The sequence below is a fragment of the Aphelocoma coerulescens genome (assembly GCF_041296385.1).
Source record: "Aphelocoma coerulescens isolate FSJ_1873_10779 chromosome Z unlocalized genomic scaffold, UR_Acoe_1.0 ChrZ, whole genome shotgun sequence".
Taxonomy (NCBI): domain Eukaryota; kingdom Metazoa; phylum Chordata; class Aves; order Passeriformes; family Corvidae; genus Aphelocoma; species Aphelocoma coerulescens.
In genome coordinates, this window is record NW_027184085.1 from 69149083 (window position 1) to 69171553 (window position 22471).

The 22471-nt window shown below is 45.1% G+C and overlaps 2 protein-coding genes across 3 annotated transcripts; one reads left to right on the plus strand and one right to left on the minus strand.

Moving 5' to 3' along the window:
• The first annotated feature begins 53 nt into the window (after positions 1–53).
• RIOK2 (RIO kinase 2) lies at positions 54–6262 on the plus strand. The gene is given in 8 exon segments (XM_069002493.1): positions 54–119; positions 675–813; positions 1510–1626; positions 2387–2528; positions 2530–2560; positions 4344–4432; positions 5596–5775; positions 6166–6262. Coding segments are annotated over 8 exon segments (861 nt in total).
• A 3563-nt stretch (positions 6263–9825) lies between these two features.
• Positions 9826–18722, minus strand: LOC138103406 (ketosamine-3-kinase-like). Of its 2 annotated transcripts, none has more exons than XM_069001675.1 (6): positions 18567–18722; positions 15613–15764; positions 14184–14275; positions 13252–13334; positions 12726–12848; positions 9826–12028 (listed from the first exon to the last, which is right to left on the minus strand). In XM_069001675.1, the coding sequence occupies exons 1-6, from the start codon at positions 18705–18707 to the stop codon at positions 11690–11692; spliced, it is 930 nt and encodes a 309-aa protein (XP_068857776.1). In that variant the 5' UTR covers positions 18708–18722; the 3' UTR covers positions 9826–11689. The 2 variants fall into 2 exon arrangements, with proteins under 2 accessions (XP_068857776.1, XP_068857777.1); XM_069001676.1 differs by having other exon boundaries at positions 18557–18637.
• Positions 18723–22471: the final 3749 nt, after the last annotated feature.

Genomic DNA, 22471 nt, shown 5'->3' on the forward strand with positions numbered 1-22471 from the left:
CATCCTTTTCCTACTCCTTTTTCTCCCCCTCTTCCTGCTCCTCCTCCGCGGCCATGGGGAAGCTGAGCGCGGTGGTGCTGCGGTGCCTGTCCCGGGAGCTCTTCGGGGTGCTGACCGCGGTGAGCAGGGCAGCGGGGCCGAGCCGGGCCGGGCCGCGGCGGGCGGGACCCGCATGTGGTGCCGCTGCCTGCCCCGGGGCTCCGTGCTGCCGTGTCCTGCTGGGCAGGGTCGTGCTCGTATTCCCTTCGGCCCGCAATCGGGAAGGGCAGAGGAGTCGCTGGGGAAGCTCAGGGGTTCTCTGAGGATGCCCAGGTGGGTCACCGGGTGGTCCCTAGGAATGCCCATGGGATCCCTGGACATGCCCGGTGGTCATACGGGTGAGGCAGTATCACCGGCGTCTCCCCTCTCTCCGCTGCCTGTGGCTGGGACTGAAATCTAATCAGCTTTATCTTCTTTCTGTTACCGCAGGAATTCCCCGGCTGGATTGTACATGAGCTCCCAAGGGGCAGTCATGCTTTAAAACCTTTGCTGAGTCTTAAAACATAAAAAGTTAGGTCTTAGAAACTGCAGTCTTTTAAAGTTGCATCCTCGAAAAGGAATTTTACTCTTACGCAGGATCTGATCTTTCACTGTTGAATGCAGGGGCTAATAAATCTATTTTTCATTACTCTTAGGTGGAAATGGACATGAAGAACAATGAAATAGTTCCTGCTAGCTTAATTGCTTCCATCGCCAGCCTTAAACACGGTGGCTGTAATAAAATCTTGCATGAATTGGCAAAGCACAAACTCCTTGCTCACGAACGAACTAAAAGTTCGTTTTAGTTTTTGTGTTTGTGTTTGTGTGTCCCTTTCTCATTCTGTCACCGGCGCCTCACAGTGGTACCAGCCCAGCAGGCTGGGATGTAGGAGTGTTTGTTTTGCCTTCTCTTGGACTTACCCTGGGAATATGGGTTTGTGCAGCACCAGATGCTCTGTCTGCTGAGCTGCTTGTGCCTGTAGAGGTGACAGGCAGAAAAGACATGAACAGTTACCTTCCTTCTTTGCTCAGAATAAAGTGAAAAGGATCATCACTTAAAGCAATCAATCCAAATGAGTGATATCCTCACAGTTCTGGAGCAGACTGCACCATCCTTGGACATTTCACCCCCTCAGGAACGGCTGCTGAAGCAGTTTTTATTATCTGCTATGCGACAAGGTTGTGCACGTCTTTCCCCATTCCCTTCAGCCTTTTAGTTGGATCTGGCGCTTCTAACACAGTGGGGAAGTCTATGGAAAATACTCATCCCTTTTGTCCCAGTTCTTCAGAGGATTGAGGGGTGCTCAAGTTCTATTTAAAAGTCTTTAGCATTCAGTCAAATTGGGCTGATAAGAGCCAGGGGGTGAAATATTACTTGAGTGTTATGTACTGTAAACTGAAATGAGAAACTAGATTAAATTGAGATTTATTTTAAATGTGACTTATGCATAATAAAGAAGGAAATGTTCTGCTGAGTTTTTTTCCCCCTAGCTGTCCAGGGTTATCGATTATCTCATGCAGGATATGATTACCTGGCTCTAAAAACTCTCTCTTCCCGACAAGTCATCACTTCTGCGGGGAACCAGATGGGTGTTGGCAAAGAATCAGGTAAAAAAATAACGTTTTTAATAATTATTTTTAAGCAAACACATCTGTAATGTTGCAGATATTTTGCTAAAATCCAAGTGAGTTTTCCTCTGGTGGCCACATCAGTACATCTGTCAGACACCAAGATTTATGGGTCACTTGTTCAAATGCTGTGTGGGGCTTCTCATAAGAGTGTAATTGTATTTTGTCCATTTTGTCTGGTTCTTACTTCTTCAAGGTACTTTGCAGGCAGATGCTCGTTGTGTAGTGCTTTGTGAAGAGTTTCACATTTTAACAAAAAGATAATTTCAGCTTTTTTATCCCACTTAAAAATAAGGCAGTAAAGTAAAATAGGCTCAAAGCTATTGGAACACTATCTTGGTTCCTCTTGTGTTCATATGTAACTTGTGTAATTGGAGAAGGAGATTATCTGGGGGCAAATGCAACATTGGGTATTTGTTAACACTGTTTAAATCAGGAGTTTGGCCTCTTGGGTTGCCTGTCTGCTCAGCAGGAAGGAGAGGCTCTTCCAGAATGCGACTGAGAACACCAGAAATACGTTGAATATGTTTCAGATCCCATCAATGGGAGTGGAGTATTGTCAGCTTTTAACAGTAATTTTTTCATGTTCAGATCTCTGATATACACTATGTAAATTCAGCTGCCTTTACTGACCATACCAGAAACAGTAAGAAGTGAGGTAACAAACGTACGCTGCACTTTTCCAGCTTTTACTAGATACAATTTATTTGTTAGATCTGTTCCCTGACATGTCTTCTAGATATTTATATTGTTGCCAACTAAGAGGAGCAACAGTTTGCACTGAAATTGCACCGTCTGGGGAGAACCTCCTTCAGCAACCTGAAAAACAAATGTGACTACCACAAGCACAGGCACAAAATGTCCTGGCTGTACTTGTCCCAGGGCAGCAATGAAGGAGTTTGCCTCCGTGAAGGTAGGTGGCCACTCACACAGTGCCAGCAGTGGTGGGACACGCTGGAAGATGCCTCTCAGGTTGTCTTTTCATCGGTTTGTGTTTGCGGTGCTGGTAGGATTTGTGCTTCATTTTCTCTTTTTCCTGACGAATTCTAAGTATACGTTTCAGACACTTTCAGTGCTACCTGCTTTGCACACTTCCCAAAATGAAGCTCTGCCATGGGAATCCCAAGGAACTGAAGCAGGTGACATGAGAGAATTTCAGATTGATGATGTATAGTAGTTTGAAAACAAACCTGTGGGAGGCACCAAGTCAGAATAACAATTTAATGGGAAAATTAAAGAAAAGGGGAAAAGAAAGACTAAAACAAAACACTGTTTCAAACTGACAGAGTCAAGATACAACTTGAGTCCTTGTTAGTCAGGGTGGTGGTAGCAGTCTGGTAGAATGGTGGCTGCAGCCCTCTGAAGTGGTGATCCTGTAGTAGAAGGGGTCTGCTCTTCCTCAGAAAATCCAGCGGTGGCTGTGTAGCTCCTGTCCTCTGGAAATCCAGTGGAAGGGTTGTGTCTGGTGTTCAGTCTCAGATTATATCCACGATGGGATGCTTGGTTCCTCCCTCTGGGTGGAGCATCTCACAATGGGGTAATGAGTCATGAGGCCAAGTGTTGATGAGGCTCATTAATAGAAGATATTCCGGAGGGAGTTATCTCTGAGTTATGCAGCAGGACAATGATGGGCCATTAACAGCAAGAGAGTCTGGGGGGAGGAGGCAAGGAAACACTGCCCCACCCGATTTCCACAGCTCATGAGGATGGTAATAGAATACACCTCAACCCAGGACACGATTTTATTTGTGGGTAGGTAATCTATATATCACCAGCTCTGCAGTTTTTCCTTTAAAAATTTATAGCATGAGCTTGGAAGTAGTTGTTATTTCTTAAAATTATTTTTTAATTTACTGCTTTTTCATTTGTTGGTTGGCTATCAAGGGAAACAGTCTAGAGCAGTGTTCTGATCTAAAAAGGCACATATTGTTCTGCACTGTGGGAAAATATTTAATTTCCAAGCATATATTGCTACTTTCAAGAGTTTTGTATTTTTTACTTTAAAAATTTTACTTTGTATTTTTTTGCTTCAAAAAACACAGCTATTGTAGAGCAATTGAACGACTGGAAACTAATTATTTATAGAAAACTAGCTTTCCATTCTCCTTTTGTGCTATTCAGTAGTAGTATATACATGAAATATTTTGATTTTCTTGTTCTTTTAAAAAAGAACCATGATGGGCTCTACCAGTGGCCCCCACTGAGCGAGAAAGAGCTAAAACCACCATTTAGAACTTCTGTATTGGTGCAGGTGATCCAACTGGTAAAGAATCACGTGGTCAGAACTTGCAGGAATTTAACTGTGGGGGTCAGTTTCCCTGAGCAGAGGCTTGGGGGAGGACTACTTGTGTGCTGAAAAGCAGTAGTAGCTTAATATTTAAATAACAAAAGCTGACAGTACTCCGCTGTCAGCTGTATTTATGTTGTATTTTCCATTCTGTTGTGGTTTTCTTCCAGAAGCACAATAGTTAAACTGTAGGCAGTGCACTCAGTCTATAAACTTGGGAGTTTTATTTGTCTTTGCAGAGAAAGGTCAGAGGCTCTGAGGCTGTCTTCCTTCTTAAGGACATGATTTGAGCAATTCATGCTGCTACCACAGTGATGTGTACTGCTTGTCTTAGGTGTGGGTTTGTCAATAAATGTAATGTTTCCTTAATTATTTGATTTTAATTTTTCACTGTGTTGTCTCTTTCCAGGCTTTGCATGACAGAGAATTTCCTGTCCCCAAACCCACAGACTACAACAGGCATGCAGTTGTTATGGAACTTGTTGATGGATATCGTCTGTAAGTAGTGAAGTTTGAACTGTCTGTGTTACCAGAGACCCTAACAATCCTAGGTTAAGGGTAACAGAATGAGGGTTTTCCCTTGTTTTCTATACAGAAGTTGCACATTCTATATGTTGGTTCATATATATTGAATACAACATCCTTCGTGTTCTGAGCTCCAGTTTGTGATCCTTGCTCTGATAATTCAGGTGAGTTTGTAACTCATCGTTGTAGAACTTCTGCACTGTTTATATAGAATACCAAATACAATCTGCTTCTGCACCTTCAAATAAGATTATTTTGCTTGGTTTTCCCAGCATCTAGAAACATTAAATATTACTGAGGTTTGTACTGGAAGGATGGATTTGGCTTTGAATGCAAAAGGCCTATATACTTGATATAGGGTAGACTAACCCAGGTCTAATGCAGAGATTTAAAGTGTCTTTATGGAACAAATCTGCTTGTATAGTATTAAAGATCTAAAGCGGGCAGTGTAATCAAAAGGGAATTAATTCCAAAGTGTAACAGCTGAAGAATTACATGTAAAAGACTTTGTTATAGTCTGTCTCCCAACCTTCATTTGTTAAATAGTTCCACATCCATCATGTAAACAGAATACTTCAGATTCCTTGTGGAAGTCTGCAGTGGAAATTTACTTTTTTTTCCTTTTCCTTACATAATCTAGAAAATACAATTTTGTAAAAGAAAATGTCATGTGGCATTTGAATTTCAACACAAGAAACAGACTTAGCTCCTACTGAGACCATAAGATTACCTAAAACAGGAGAGAGACAAAAGCTGCTGCTCCATTATTTACGTAATACATTATGTCAGCAGTGCTCAGTGGGAGACAGTGAGTGTGAGTTTGGATGAGGTTTAGCCTGGGTGAAAGGAGATGTTCTCTCCTCTTGAGGACAGAGAAGCAGTGGCACAGGTTGCTTGGGAAGGTTTCAGAGTCTCTCTCCATGCCCGGAATTTTCTGTCCCAGATAGACAAAGCCCTGAGCACTCTGATTTGGCCTTAGATTTGACTGAGCTTTGAGGAGAGTATTGAACCAGAGACCTAAAGATCCTTTTAACTTGAGTTACTCTGGCATTGTCAGATGTTTTTTATATACTTTGTCTCCATTTTTAAACAACATTTTCAATGTTTAGAATATTTTATTTTATTTAACTTTTCAGGTGCCTGGAAGATCCTGCTGCTGTCTACAGTGAATTAATGGATCTGATTGTCAGACTTGCCAATCATGGCCTGATCCATGGGGATTTCAATGAGTTTAGTCTGCTTTTGGATAACGATGACCATGCCACTTTGATTGATTTCCCTCAGATGATGTCGGCATCACATGCAAGTGCTGAAGGGTAGGTTCAGATTGAAAGGTGTTTTCAAGGTAAATCTGAGAAATGCTGATGACAGCAAACAGTCAACCATGACTTGTTTCCATAAGTCTTTTCCTGATTCTTTTTCTGCCATTGTTGTTAGGCAGCACAATGTTCCAAACAAAGAATGAGTAGGAATGTCTCTGTAGAATAAATAAGTAATGAATTGCTTCTCAGAGATAATAATGTTGTTAAGAAAGGCTTAGAAATAAAGTGCATCCTGTTCCTCTTCCTAGGTATTTGTCTTGGGATAACTAATAGAAGTTATTTTCAATTAAAACTAGTAAAAGACAAGAAATGTAGAGTAAAACTTTGTCATTGTGATAGACTTCATTGATTTTTTTATATTTGTACAATTCTGGTTTTTTACAGGTATTTTGACAGAGATGTTAATTGTGTTAAGGAGTTCTTTAAGAAATGCTTCAACTATGAGAGTGGGTTCTTCCCAGCATTCAAAGACTTCAGGTAGAAAAGACCAGACGAGTTTGAATTGTCCTGCTTATGGCACTAGTGATGATTTGCTGAGGAAAATGGATGCCTATGAGAGAAATTTAAAAAGTAATACGCCCAGCTACACAATTTTAAATTATATTTTTGTGATTCCTACTGGGCTTTCTTCAACCAAAGTTACTCTAAGTGGTTTTCAAAAGCGAAAGTATGCTTTAAAATCCTCTGCAGCCTCCTTTGTCTTCTTGTAACTAAGGAAGAGAGATCAGTCTGTATGGGGAATTACAAGGCCGAGTTGGGTTGTGAGCTGTAAAACCTGCCTGCAGAGGCACGTGGCAGCACAGAGAGGCTTGTCTCCACCGGGCCCTGGGGCGAGGAGGTGTCACAGGGCAGATCCCTACGAAGGGTGTTGCTGATGTGGCAACCTGGGACAGGTCACGCCATGTAAGGAAATGCTGTGCCTTGGAAAAGTGTATCAAACCAGCTCACCGCTTTGAATGAAGGATTCCGATTCCCTGCTGGTCTGGGTCTGAGATTCAATCGCCGACGAGTCTGAAAGCCTGATCCAAATGGGAAATGTCCAGGAAATGTTAACAGTGATGCAGGATCAGCCCGATCAAGCCTTCTGGAGTCTTGAGGATTAATTCGGGTTTCAATTTTAAGTCTGCTTTTAAAATGCTTGCAAGCATGGTGACTGCCTCTTCAAGCATTATTACATTCAAACTTCTCTTCCTTATATCTTTTGCCTCTTTGATAAAGTAATTTTTAATTTTAAGACCAAAGCTGTTAGAATGAAAGCAGTTTTATTTCATTCTGAGCACTTTTCCTAAGGAGTTCCACACTTCAGTCAGTCTGTATGTCAGACCCCTTATTATTCTCTTTGCTTTAGCATAATTTCAACTAAAACCAAATGGTATTCCTGCTAAAGTAAAAAAATTTCCTGTAAATAAGCATAAATGCAGGTAATTGAGATGGAGTTAGGAGTGTTTTTCTCTGACTGAGAAGGTTAGTTCTGCTTTCTTCTTCCTACTTCTTCACAAGCCTGAGTGATCTCATATTGGTTCAAAAAACCTGCGGTGCCGAATATGAATGATTAGTTATTGGATCATAAGTAAAAATAAATTACTTGGCATTCCATAATTGGGTAATTTGGGATTTAAAAGACCTTGGAAGGTAGAACTCTGGGGCCATTTCCGCCTTGTTAATTTAGAGGCACATTCTGTGCAGCTGTACCATAGATGAGAAATAATAAACATCTGAGTCCCAAGAACAACTCTGCGTCTCCTGCGTTTCAATCCGAACTCTGAGTAAAAGAACTCAGGAAACAGAGGCAGAGAAGAAAAGGAACAGAAACGGAAAATTTAATAATTGTGTTTTGTGTTTCTAGTCAGCACCATTGACTGTAATTTAGATTGTATCAGTGGTACTGGTTAAGATCAGGACAGTAATTTTCAACAGTATCTCACTGTAAATGAATCGTAGTGTGATTGTTGTGCAGAGGTTTGCTCTTAACAGCCAAAGAAGGAAAAATTTTAAAACCAATTTTTGCAATGATGCTGAATTTAAAACATGATCACTCCATATGATGAATATGCATTCTGTGAAGCCAACAATTCTCATTTATATTTTCCTTCACTCCAGTACTTCACATAAGGATTTTAACTGAGCCTGGCTGCCCTGTCCCCTCTCTGCTCTGCCCTGCCTTCATTTCATCCCCCTGGGCATGTGCCTCAGGCTGGAGATTGAGCTTGTGGGGAATCATCATGGAGCAGATTCCAGGCCTCCTCACCACATTCTATCCAGGAAGCAGCAATTGCTCTTCACACGGTAATTTCCATACTGTTCTAACTTTTGTTAGAATGTGAATGTAACTTCACATTTTCTGTAATTTTACCCCCAGTCATCCTCCCACACCTGGGTACTGCTGAATTTAACCACTTTGTATTGCAAAGTGCACTGGCACTCTCAGGTGTAAAGTATCGAGCCTTTAAAACATGCTAATATAACCCAGACCCTATAATATTTGTTTTACTAATGTCTCTATAAATATAACCTCTGTGGTTACATGGCTCTCCAAGTGCTGAAAGGATGGAATCACGCCCTGGGTTGCAGTGGAGCACTTGGGGAAAGGAATAAAGTGGTTTGGCAACAAAGGAATGACAATGCGTAAGGAACCTTGTATCTGTGTAGTGAAAGAAACCCTAATTCATTTTTCTGTTTAAATGTTAAAGGGAAAAACGAACCCCCAGACAAACAAAACATCAAATAAAAACAAATTAAAAGTAACTGAACATTTACAAAGAAAAAACGAAGTTTTTGTGATTGTGGTGTGGCTTAGTTACCAGAAATAACATTTTCCCCCTAAAGCTTTTTGTCTCATTCAGTGCCTACAGGACAAGCTAATTCTGTCGCGTTTCCCGCCTGCTTTGACTTCTGCTAGAACAGCCCAGCAGCGCTTTTAATCACCAGATCTATTTTGGAACAGCACTGAAAACGGGAAGAAGGAGGAAAATCAGCACTGGAGTGCAACATCCGTATCTGCAGGCAGTTTCTGCAGGCGGCAGCAGCCCATGGCAATGAAAAAAGAAAGTGTGCAGCAATTGCAGGCAATCCAGCAAAAAGGCAGGTTCTTGCAGAGGGGTATTTTCCCAACTGTGACAGCCAAGAGCAGAGAGGTTGTGCAGACTCCGTCCTTGGAGGGTTCCAGGACCAGACAGAGGCCAAAGTGACCTGGCCTGTCCTCACAGCTCGTCCTGCTCTAAGCAGGAGACTGAACCAAGCGACCTCTCGAGCTCTGTCCCAACCTGAAGTTTCCTAAGATTCTTCCCATTGTGTTCAGATTCCCAGGTTCTAGGCATGCCTAGAACACAAAGCAACACAATGATCAAAGGAGAAGGAATTCCAAGAGGAGTGCAGAACTACACAACGTATAAAAAAAATTTACTCATACAATTGCTACGGTATGTTCCTGAGGAACAACCAGCAGCCCACATTCAGAGGGGATTTCATGCCCTTCTCCATCTCCAGATTATTCAACTGCTGTTGAGAAAGACTCAGAGCCAAGGGATCCATGGAGAGATTCCTTTTACCTTCCATTTGTCTGCCTCTCTACACCCCTTCTGACTACTGACAGCAAAAAACAGCTTTGAAAAAATCAGCACAATATCCCTTACATTAAAACTCTAAATACAATTTTTTTTTCTATCTGCGTAACTTGCATAAACACAAATTTTCTTCAATCACAAAAATATCTAGGTTCAGTTCTATTAGGGAAAACTCATCTCTGAAGACTTGCTGTTTATCAGTAAGTTTATCTCACTACAACTGACAGAAAATCCACTTTCATATTCATTTTCTCCTGCTAATAATAAAGAGTATTTATGTATTTTAGAAAAATTAACATCTTGACTTGCACTCTAATGAACATGTAAATTTTCTTCAGTGACACACTGCTCCAAACCAATCCACGACCATGCACATTCCCAGAAACACCTCTGATGATCATAGTAACAGGTCAGAACAAGTAACTCCCCAGGAATAAACCAAGATGTAAGGTTATAATTCAGAAAACAGAGACAACAATAATCAACTGGGAAACTTTTTATTCAAGCAACATGGTAAAAGTAAAACCTATTTATATACCAAGCAGGTATTTTGCAGCAAAAGTCAAACAGCCAGTAAGAAAAGTAGTAGAATTAAGGAGAGTTGTAGCAAATAACAGTATTCTCCAAACTTGTTTCCAATTTGTGTAAGTCACTGCCAAACCAGCAACTTGAAAACCCTCAGAAATCTTCCAATATGCAGTGAAATGCAGTTTTAGTTACCAAAAGTCATTTCCCAACACTCAAAGTGCATGTTAGGTATCGTGCATCTCTCTCACCTACCTGGCAGGCTTGCACAGAAGCACCACTACCAGCCTACATCAAAAAGAGAACAGTTTCAGTATGAACACCTTGCAGGCAAAAGCCATAGTCTGTGGAACTATCATCAAGGGCTTCTGACACTGGTGAGGTGCTGTCCTCTGAATGATGCATTTACCTCCTCTGGTTTCACATCTCTTACCACAAGAGCTATGACATGCACTTTGTGGTGACTGTCATGAAAATTTAGGACAGGAAGACCCCCTTGCTTTCCAGGCTATCCACAAATATACTGGGCCCAGAAGTGTCGACATAGTTCCCTTCCTAGTGTGTCCCCTGGGAGACCTTCACAGAGAACATTCTAGAGTGAACAGTGCAGCACTCTAAGTCTGCATCAGAACTCTCACAAGCATGGATGCACAAATGGTGCAGCCTTGACACCAGTCACATTCCCAATCCCAGAGGCACACACCGTGTGGTTTACTGATCCTTGTGCCACAAAAAGGTTGATAAACTATTGATAAACACACCGGTATCAGAAAGCACAAGCAGTAGTATCCCCTTGGAATAAAGTTACCTGACAGGCATTCCCATGGGGAAGCACAGGGGTACAGCCTTGTCAGCCATCCCAGGAGGAGTCTGCCCTGACCTCCTTCCCCTTTTAAGTTACATTTTTATTGTTTTCTCTGAGAGTGTGTAAAGACAAAGTTCCAGCTGATGTCATTTCATGATTAGGCGAATCTTGAGTGACTTTAGGGAAGCATGCATAGGTTTTATTTCATTAGAGAATACACGTCCACGGGGTGTGTACATGCAAAGTGTACCTGGAAGGTTCTCTAAGAATGCACAACACTGTTGGACAAAAGCATAATCCAAAAAAGGAAGAGAACTAGTAATGGTGTAAGTAAAACTGCTGTGGATAAAAGCCCACTGACCAGAAAGCACTGAACAGCCTACAAGCAATCCAGCAGGCACCAACAGTCTGCATCCAAACCAACAAACACTGGAGGTCTTTAAAAGCCTCTGGACCTAATCCTGAATAACCTGCTTAGGCAGGGAGGTTGGACTAGATGACATTCTGTGATCACTCCCAACCTCACTCACTCTCATTCTGTGAAGATGAAGAGCAAGTCCAAACGCCTTCTCACAGTTCCTGTTATATAATTTTCCTGACAACTTTCAAGCTCGGTTGTCAACATTGCTCTCATGCACACAACTGGACATGAAGAGCTGAAAGAGGGAGGAAGACACAGCAAAATGCAAGGAGCAGCTTCTTTTAGCTATCTCCTTGGTGTTTATTTGTATTACCCTGCACAGTCTCACATGCTTTCTGGACACTGAGACCTTTATTCAACTGTGCAAATGAATAAACTCCTTCCTTATTTTTTTTCCCTCATGTAGTTATCCCCCAGCTATCCTAAAAAGGGATGACTATGTTACACTTGGTATTCAGCAGGAGTCACTGGCTCTAGGTCTTTAACGAGGTCAAGGGTCTCACAGGTTGTTTTTAACACCAGTACTCCTGCAGCTGCACCACCAAGTATGGGGCTCTCCAGACAACTTGGGAAGTATTTGGCTTAAGCAGCAACTTACTTCACAAGGTTTCTCATAATGTTTAAAGAAGACCCTCTGTACCCTGAACCAAAATGGTTCCAGTGGTTCATGTAGTGGAACAGCTGATAAAGCTTTAGGCGCTTCTCAAACCCTGCAGCTTTGGGAATTTTACTGTGGTAAGCAGAATAAAAAGAACTGCTGAAGCCACCAAACATCCCAGCTATTGCAAGCTCGTACTCTGAATGGCCATAGAAAGAAGCTGGATCGAAGATAATCGGACCAGAATCATCCTCAGCTACATTTCCTCCCCAGAGATCCCCATGCAGGAGAGCAGGAACGATTTCCACATCACAGAACAAACTGGGTATCTTCAGCTGCAACGGGAGAAAAGCAAGACATGTAAATTACACAATCATTCACCTTAAAATGTAGAGGTTTATCTGCATACTTGAAATTTCTTAAAGCCTGTCATTTGAAACACCACAGGACCTGGCCAACAGAGATGCCAAGTACATCCAGAGGATTCTTATTTTTTCATAAAAGGCAGCAGCAGAATAGTCATCCAAATCTTTTTTAGTGAGAGAATAAAAACCTTAAAACACCAGTATTGACCAGGGTTAGTAACAACAACCACCAACACTTCATCATTAGAAAGCTCAGGGATGTTTCACCCAATTTCCACAAAGTAGCACCCAAGGAGCCAATACTGCAGTCACTTAATCAGAAGCAAGGAGTGAATGAACAGACAATGTGCAGGACAGAACTGCTTATGCACATTTCGTATCATGAACATGTTGCAGGGAATGAGAAATATGAACTCCATCCAGTATTTCCTAAACAGGAAGGCAAGGTGCTATCTGGCACTTTGGAATTCACTTTGGAATGTTAGCACAGGGTGATGTGGCAAATACCATTATACTTTAGAATAACAGCATTTTTAATCCCTAAAAACTGGGGTCTCTTACCAACAGAAGCTGGATCAAAGCAACAAACAGGAACTTTGTTTTGAAAAAATAAAATTTAAGTATACCCAGCTCTCACAATAATGAGAACTGAGAGAATTGCTCCTACCTGAAGCTGTGCCCAAAGTTCTCTTGCCTCTCTGTCTCCTGATTTCTTTTCGACCATGTCCATCTGGGGCTGGATTCTTTGTCTGGCAAAGAAGGTCACCCAGTCACTCTGCCAGTCATTCACCTGAAGGAACAGGACTGCAGGTGTCAGATCTACGCCACACGAAAGGCAGATTGTCTTCTTTTTCAAATAAGCCTTTTGAGGATTACATAGTGTTTGTGCTGGTACTATCCAGGGACAGTAAATTCTACCATTTAATCGAATATTATCTTAAAACATTAAATTAGGGGAATAATTTTCTCTCAATGATTAAAATCCAAGAAATTGAAGAGCTATCAGTGTCCAAAACAGCTGTAAGTGCTGTCCAAAGCACTACCTTCCTTAGCAGGCTGGACCATGTTTTTTTTATTTTCATGGCTCCACAGAAATTCCTTTGTTTCCATTATGATAATTTTGGCCCTTTCTGTCACTGAAGGGAAAACAAGACAAATTTAAAATTCTATCAGTCTGATGAAGTACAACCTACCTGTGGAAGGTAACCACAGCAGGTAACTGTATGAAAGCCAAACTGATCCACAAACTGGACTTCCATTTGCCCTTGACCTTTACCTTTCAAACCAAAGACAAAAATTCAACAACAGTGACAAAATACTAAGCATCCACGACACAACTGAACCTGGAAAACTACACATGAGTACAATGCTGCTTCTAATGAGAATTTTCAAAATTGCACTTTAATGTTGTTTTTATGGTTACAATGATTGTTGCAGTTGTTTATTACTGCAACCCTAGGGTATTTTACCGTGTCCTGCAGACGTAGGGAGGAGGAGAGAAGATCCAGCAGGCAGGAATTGTGCAACAAGATTGATTTATTTAATTATTTTGCAAACTCTTTTATAGACTTTTTTCTTCATAGTCTAATTGGACAAAGGATCAGCCACCCCTTGGGGGTGATTGGCTAAAATCCCAAAACATCCATTGTCAAAATATTTTCCTACTGTACCATAAAGAAGACTTTTCAAGGCTGCAGGTGTTTGGCTGTCTACATAACTCTGCTACCTGTTCTGTGAGAGAGAAAAGTCTCTCATGGACTTAGAAAATAGCAAGAAAATCCTCGCTAGCAGCATTTTTGTATCTACAGTTGTTTCTTAAATTTAAAGCTCTATGTAAAGCAGCTGTATTCTACTCTTCATAATTGAGGTTCTGTATCTCCTCTGATACCATGTCCTTGTAGAAACTGTGGTTTGGGCTCCCAAGGGTCCAAAACTGAGTATGTGCTTTGCTTGCACAGAGCAAACAAAAGCAAAACCAATCCCTGCCTGGGTCTGTTTCATCCAAATGTATTTTCATGCTATCTTCAGTGGAAGATGAACGTGTCCTGAAGTAGCAAAAGCCATTTTAACTATTTTGTAGATTATTATTAACTGGGTTAAATTTGCAAACAGCTGTGTACTGTACCAACTGTGCTCCCTTGTTTCTTCAGCTTCTCTCCAAGTTGCTGGTTATGAAGGTGAAGATCAGCCAGCTGTGTTCCAAGCAGTGCTGAATGTCTAAGCAACAAAAAAAATCTTAGTAACACTGACACATGAACAGAACCAGGTCTTGATATTCCAGGAGTTACTTAAAGAGATTTATCAAGTAAGTAAAATAAGTTCTGCATCTCTAACTGATTTTTCAGAGTATTCTAGTTATAAACACCTTGTCTTCCTATCAAGACTGCATAGTAACACAAAATGTACTTACTTGGCCGTTTCTGACACCACTGCTGAAAGTGAAAAGTGAGCACCAGGCATGAATTTACTAACAAGGAGAAACTATCTATTCTAATTTCAATCAATTAAGAAGTGTGATATCACTTCTGTAAGCACTTTCAGTAAGGTATTTTTTAACTCTAGCAAACCGTCTTTGGGAAATAGAACCAAACAAGGCTGATCCTTTTCTTTCTACTGCTGTTTTTGGCTGCTTTTCTCTAAAATGCCTAGACAATGAGAGAGTCACGTGGGCCTAGTTTATTATCTATTTTTAATAAAACCACCTCCTCTACATGGTTCAGAAGAGTCTTGTAGTAATTACAAACAAATCTTACAGTCAGCTGCCTCCCATGTTAACAAAATTACGTTCCTTTTCCCGCCTTCTACCTTTGTCAACTTTCCCTATTCTCACGGTACTGTTGGTTAAGGCAAAGTTATTTCTTCAGTTCATTCCTGTTAACACAGACTATAGCTGTGCCCTGAAATCTGCATGCCAAAGGCACCATTTTTGAGCCCAAAACAGCAGTATCTCTGCCTTTCTCTTGGGACTCACTATGAATTAGAAACTCTGCCAACAAGCAGGATGAGGGACAAGACTTTAAACTGGCTGCAGAAGGTTTGAGAGAGAGATGAGAAATTGGCCATGATCACCTCCCTAATGCAATCAAGACAGATGAATTCATCATATTAAGTGCTCGTCACAGAGAAGGGTCAAAAGCTTGAAACTATCAAAATGAAGGTAAGAGTTGGAAAATATTGAAATCAAGATTAACTGATTTGGGGAAGTGCCTCTGCACACTCATGCCAAGCAATAAAGCACTTATTCTTATACTGAGGGCAAGTACACAAAACAGGTAATCAGGCTGGTCGTTTTCCTTCCTGCAAAAAGAAACCTTACTGTAAAAATGACTAATTACCTAAGCAAACAAACCCAAAACTAACCAAAACCCAGACTCATTTTGTGATGTATGATCCATTTGCTAAGTGAGGCATTATGAAGTATTTTATACAGTTCTCTGCTATATAATTTCCCGTAAGTCTCTTGACTTGCTTTAGAAAAAAATTTAAGTAAGTCATTTAATTGTCTTAACAGCCAAAATTTCTGGTTAATGGAGGCAAAGATGACACTATTTTACCTGTTTAAGCCCCGCATTTCCAAGTGTTCCATCACAAACGCAGTACTGCCCCCGGGCAGGTCTATAACTTTGAGGGGTTTAGGCACTTTTATCGTCTGTGTTTTCAGGATGGCTTCCAGACTTGCCATTTCTCCCTCAAACATTCTTCTGGCCTGCCAGATATTAGAGGAAAGCGTTAGTGTCTACGAGCATCAGTCACAGGTAAACAAAGCACGTCCACAAAATCAACTGATTTTGTAGAAGTTAAATAGAAAGGTTGGAGGAAATGTTTAGTCACACACAAGATACAGACAGAACCACAAGATATAGACAGAACCACACCATCAGACTTACAGTTACAGTAATTTTGCTTCATAAAACCACTGCGTGAAAATGACTTAGGTTCTAGAATTCTCTGTAACTTAGAAAGTCTGTTTATAACTGAAGGAGTGCAAACTGCTTATAGCTAATGTATGAGCTCCTTCAGCTGTGTTCCTTCAGACTTGTGTTCTAGTGCTTTCACCAGAATGGTCTTCCGTGGTGTTTTCTTTTACCTCATGGGGGAAGGGCGTGGGTGGGAATCAACTGCAGCAGCCAAACGCCTCTTATCACACTTGCACAAGCCAAGCCACTACCAACTGCATTTGCCTGGAAGACATTCTGAATTTGGGACCTATTTCTGCACCTGTTATCACATCAAGGAAAATCTACTCTCCCGAGTTCCTTCTCTGAGATCAGTGACACTCATCATGTGAAGAAATGCTTCTCTAGAAAAGTCAGGCAGGGGTTGTAGAAAGAGCACATTAGAAATTTAACATATCTGGTAAAAACAAAAGCAGGGAAATAGAATGAATAAAATAGAAAGGAGAATTCCCTTCAGTAATGATCCACAACATAAAGGACAATTTGCAGTAGACATCAACTGAAAATTCCAGAGCCTGGAGGCAATCATAGAATGGTTTGTGCTGGAAGGGACCTTAGAGATCATCTCAGTGCTCCATAAACATCACCGTGTCCCACCCCCTGCTATGGGCAGGGACACCTTCCACTATCCCAGGTCGCTCCAAGCCCTGTCCAACCTGGCCTTGGACACTGCCAGGGATGCAGGGGCAGCCCCAGCTTCTCTGGGCACCCTGTGCCAGGGCCTCATCACTCTCAGAGTCAGGAATTTCTTCCTAGTATCTGACCTAAAACTACTCTGCCAGTTTGAAGCCATTCCCCTTCCCCTGTCACTCCAGGCCCTTGTAAAGAGTCTCTCCTCATCTTTTCTCTGGGCTCCCTTCAGGCACTGGAAGGTGCAATTATGTCTCTACAGAGCCTTCTCTTCTCCAGGCTGAACAATCCCAGCTCCCCTAGCCTTTCCTCAGGGTGCTCCATCCCTCTGACCATCTCTGTGGCCGTCCTTGTGACTCAAGAGTGAAGACCTGATAAGTTGTTGAGCCATGAGTTAGCTTTGTCCAGAGGAAATCAGTAAATACTGTGTCACTGTCCAAAACATCACACTTGGCTAAAGCCAGCTGCTCAAACAGAGTAAGAATCGCTGATGCACAGCTGCTGTGGCTCACACAGCGCAGCACTTACAGCACCTCAACAAAGTTTGCTTTAATCAGTGCTCAGGATCCACACACAGGCAAAAGCATACAAAATGAAACTGCTGAATAGAAAATCTATCCAGATCTTTTTTTTTCCTGCCCCAAGCCTGATCTTGCAGCTAGCTGGATTGTATAGCTAAATACAGAATTTGCAAAGGTCTAAGGAAGGGCTACACCAATTCAAACTCTCTTCTGTAAAGCAGGATAACCTTCCTGTATTATTCCAAGTTACCACCTGAATGTATCCATTCAGCTCCCCAGCCTGATCAGAAATTGTTGAGGAATTTGAGATAGATATATTGGCATACATACTTTCTAACACATTTGTTTGCTACAAAGGGCAAATACAAGTTTTGACTCCTCTTCTGCCACTGAATCTATTTATGTGATAGAAACAAGTACAGAGTACCTTTGAAGTAAATTCCACCTGATCTCTGTTTTTGCAAAGGATGCTGGAGAAGTAAGTTGCATTGTACTTATCCCTACCAAATGCAGATATCTACCTTCAACAGTAGGTTCCAGGTATTGAGAAGAAAAAGCAGAAAAGCTTCAACAATTGTGAAAAAATATCACTTATTGAGAAAATTTCTTGTGTGCAGGGAATTAAAGGTTTAGTGCTCACACTCGGCAGACAATTTTATACCTGCAGGGGTGCCTTAGCCACTGTCACCGCACTTGCAGACAGTGTTACACCACTGCTAAGCTCTGTAAATGACAACAGCACATCATGGCACTGCATGTCCTGGACTAACAACACTGATACCACAACAGCATCTCAGCACAGTATCACGCTGGCAAAGTCCTCCCAGACCATCAAGTCCAACCTCTGACCCTTCTGCACCTTGTCACCCAGACCACAGCACTGAGTGCCATCTCCAGTCGTTCCTTGGGCACCTCCAGGGATGGGCACTCCACCACCTCCCTAGGCAGCCCCTTCCAATGCGTAACAATTTTTCCATGAAGAAATGCCTCCTGATGTCCCGCCCAACCCTCCCCCGGCCCACCCTGAGGCCGTTCCCTCTCCTCCTGTCCCTGCTCCCTGGGAGCAGAGCCCGACCCCCCCGGCTGCCCCCTCCTGTCAGGGACTTGTGCAGAGCCACAAGGTCCCCCCTGAGCCTCCTTTGCTCCAGGCTGAGCCCCTTTCCCAGCTCCCTCAGCCGCTCCTGGGGCTCCAGACCCTTCCCCAGCTCCGTTCCCTTCTCTGGACACGCTCCTTGTCGTGAGGGGCCCAGAAGTGGACACAGCACCCGAGGTGTGGCCTCATCAGTGCAAGCACAGGCGACAGTCACTGCCCTGGTCCTGGTGCCACACCAGGCCCGGAATGCTGCTTCCCATAGCGGCGCCTGCCCACCCCCGGCACCCCGGATCCCTACCCCGCCACACCTCCGACCGAGAGTTGCTCTTCACGAACACCCGGCCGCGGTCCGTGTCGTAGCTCCGGCCCTGGCTGATACAACCACCCCCCGTGTGCCCGGTCGGTCGCAGCACCGCGGTGCCGAGCGCAAGCTTCAGCGCGTCCTCCATGGCGGCGACTGCCGGGGCGGGGACGGGAGGGAAGGGACGGGGCAGGAAGGGGCGGGACTGGGAGAGGAGGGGCGAGAAGGGGCGGGCCGGGCAAAGGGCGGCTGAAGCGGCTGAGGCGGCTGAGGCGGCTGAGGCGCGGCTGAGGCGGCACCCGGGCGCTGCTGTCAAAAGATTCTCCCGCTCCTCGTATACCGATACTCCCGTATGTTCAGTTTTATTCTTCTCTTAATCACCGAACCAATTACAAAATCACATAATATGTTGACTTGGAAGGGACCCACAAGGACCATCAAGTCCAACTCGTGGCCCTGCACAGGACATCCCCCCTATCCCGTATGTCTGAGGGCGCTGTCCTACAATATTTTTCTTAAAATGTGCAAAATTTCATAGTAGAGGTACCGGCTCTCCAAGATGTACTGATAAATTTACTATAAAGCCCCGAAGAAAGGAAAAGACCCGAAAAAAGCAGCTTCAAATATGATATAGGCAACAACAGAAGTAGTTACAACGCTGAAACTTCTTTATTACAAAAGTTTGATACTAACATGCATCATCTTAAATAAATAAGCTACAGTTCAATAATGTCATACGCAATTTTACAGACAATAACCCTAAGTTTTAAATAAATAAGGTACACTTGGTAAATGTGTCGAGTACCAGGACTCTGCTTGCCATTGCCGAATTCTTGTGTAACACTATTAATGTGAGACAGCTTGTTGTGCAGACATTGGCATCCATTCTTCACTTCACAGTAGCCGGGGCTAGACTAGGAAGGAAAGATAAAAAGAAAATTAGGGCATGCAAACATTTCTGCGGAGTTTAGAATTTCATGTTCTTCTCTTTAAAGCAGCACCGAAGACAGCTCCAATAGGTGGAGTCTGAGGGCTGAACAACTTCTGTTGGCTTGGTTTCTCAAAAATCAGACTCAGCACATGTAGAGTCTAGGCATCAATGGGAATTCCTCGTGGTTTCACTTTGTCTGCTGGCAGAGCACCAGGGAATTTGAAATATTAATTCTGCTCACAAATACATTAGCAATCTAGCCGAAAACAAAATAAACGCCATCCCACATGCCTCAACGTTCATAAGTATCTAAAGAATTCTGGTACTGAAGCTGTGGAACGTGTGTGTCCAAATCAGAGAAGTCTGCAGAATATCAGAGCAGGTCCGTGTGGCCACTGTGCCCTCAGAGCTGCTGTCGGTCCCTGGCAGCTGCGGCGTCACCGGGGCTGCCCCGCTCCGCTATAGAAGCGGCGCGCCCGCCCGCGCCCGCCCGCGGCAGCATGGCCCGCTACCGCCGGCGCTCCCGCCGGAGCCGCAGCCGCAGCCGCAGCCGCAGCCGGCGCCGCCGCCGCTCCCGCCGCCGGGGCGTGCGCAAGAGGCGCCGGGCCTCCCGCCGCTCCGGGTACCGCCGGCGCCGCCGCGGCAGCCGCAGACGCCGCCTCCGGCGCTGAGCCGAGCGCGGGGCTCGGCCTCGGACGGCCCGGGGAGCGCCCAGAGCGCGGCCGTGGCGCGGGGCTGGCGATGCCAATAAAGGCCAGCAATGCTCACCGCACTCTGCCTGTCCCTGCGTGTCCCTGCGTGTCCCTGCGTGCCCGTGGCTGTCTCTGCGTGTCCGTGGGTGCCTGTGGATGTCCCGTGGCTATCCCTGGGTGTTCGTGCGTGTCCCCAAGTGGGAAGTTGCCCTGACGTACCTGTCAGTGTCAGATCTGTCTTGTGCAAGTGGTGGGGTCCTGAATCCCCAAGTGAAGGGAACAGAGAACGATGTCTGCAGAGAGCTCTCGGGTCATCAAATCAAACGTTAACACAAAACTACCGATCCTACCACTAAGCCGTGTCCCCAAGTACTATTTTTACTCTTTTTTTTTCTTTTTTTTTTTATGGTGACACCACCATAGCCCTGTGCAGCGTGTTCCAATGTTTGACAACACTTTTCATAACAGCCGAATAAAACCCTTCCAGATGCAACTCTAGGCAATTTTCTGTCGTACTGCTGCTTTTTCCCTGGCAGAGTAGCCTGAAGCCAGGGTAACCAGCGGGAATCACAGTCTCGTTCAGCCCCCTCATCTCGCCGTGCCATGCCATGGCCCTTCGTTAGTGACACCCGGCCCTTCGCGCTCCTCATTTCCTCCCTTTTTCCCCAAGATACAGCCCAGGGACCCCCCTGTCGAGTCCCCCCCGAGGTGCCTCTGTGGCCGCTCCTGGGCCGGGCCGAGCAGCAGCTGCAGCCCCGGAGCCCGGCCGGAGCTGCCGCTGGCACCGAGGCTGAGCGGGACGTCGGGGCCGAAGGCACCGGGGAGCCCCTGAAGGGACGGTGAGGGTGAGGGGAACGGGGGCAGCTGCGGGGGCTGTGGCGGCTGAGAGGAGGCGGCGGCGCGGAGGGGACAGGGGGAGCTGAAGGGCACGGCGGGACTGAGGGGACTGAGCGGTGGCAGGAGGTGGCGGGGACTGGGGGCAGCGGGGGGCTGAGGGCAGTGGCGGCACTGAGGGCACTGAGGGCGATGGTGGGACTGAGGGGGGTGGGGGTGCGCACTGAGGGCACTGAGGACTGGGCAGCTGAGGGTGATGGTGGCACTGAGGGCTGAGGGCGATGGTGGCACTGGGGGCTGAGGGTGATGGTGGCACTGGGGGACTGAGGGTGATGGTGGCACTGAGGGCGATGGTGGCACTGGGGGCTGAGGGCGATGGTGGCACTGCGGGGCTGAGGGCGATGGTGTCACTGGGGGGCTGAGGGTGATGGTGGCACTGAGGGCGATGGTGGCACTGGGGGCTGAGGGCAATGGTGGCACTGGGGGGCTGAGGGCAATGGTGGCACTGAGGGTGATGGTGGCACTGGGGGCTGAGGGCAATGGTGGCACTGGGGGCGATGGTGGCACTGGGGGCGATGGTGGCACTGGGGGCTGAGGGCGATGGTGGCACTGGGGGCTAAGGGCGATGGTGGCACTGGGGGCGATGGTGGCACTGGGGGCTGAGGGCAATGGTGGCACTGGGGGGCTGAGGGCGATGGTGGCACTGGGCGGCTGAGGGCGATGGTGGCACTGAGGGCGATGGTGGCACTGGGGGCTGAGGGCGATGGTGGCACTGGGGGCTGAGGGCAATGGTGGCACTGGGGGCGATGGTGGCACTGGGGGCTGAGGGCAATGGTGGTACTGGGGGCTGAGGGCGATGGTGGCGCTGAGGGTGATGGTGGCACTGGGAGCTGAGGGCGATGGTGGCACTGAGGGCTGAGGGAAATGGTGGCACTGGGGGCTGAGGGCGATGGTGGCACTGAGGACGATGGTGGCACTGGGGGCTGAGGGCGATGGTGGCACTGGGGGCTGTTTGCAGCCGCCGCACCGAGGGAGCCCTCCCTGCCCGCAGCCATCAGCCCGAGCTCAGCAGGCGCTGAAGTTGTGTCAGATTATTGGAGGAGAAGCTTTCATTGCCCCACCCTGAAATGACAGCTTTGGTGGAGGTAAATCTGCTCGATGGAAATGCTGGGGTCTGGGCTGAGAGATTTCTTGCAAGCTAGAAAAGTAAAGGCCTCTTTAATTCAGTTTTTAATGAATAGCGAAAGGGTTTGCTTGGTAAGGTAAGAGTTTCAAAAGAAGAGGGAATCAAAAATATCCCACATTAATGAGCATAAGACGTGATAGCCTGTGTTGGCCAAATTAGGGTGCTCATTTTAATGGAGAAAATACCTAGTGCAGGTGTATTCATGGCACAAGCCTTTTGCATTTTATTGTACAACTTTATCAGTGAATATGTCTGTATTTCTGTTAATT

Coding starts and splice junctions, on each gene's coding strand:
- LOC138103406 (XM_069001675.1), bottom strand. CDS start 18,707: ATGGAGGACGCGCTGAAGCTTGCGCTCGGCACCGCGGTGCTGCGACCG. Junction 15,765..18,566: donor AGAGCAACTCTCGGTCGGAG/GTGTGGCGGGGT, acceptor AATATCTGGCAG/GCCAGAAGAATGTTTGAGGG. Junction 12,029..12,725: donor AACTTTGGGCACAGCTTCAG/GTAGGAGCAATT, acceptor CTCCCGTTGCAG/CTGAAGATACCCAGTTTGTT.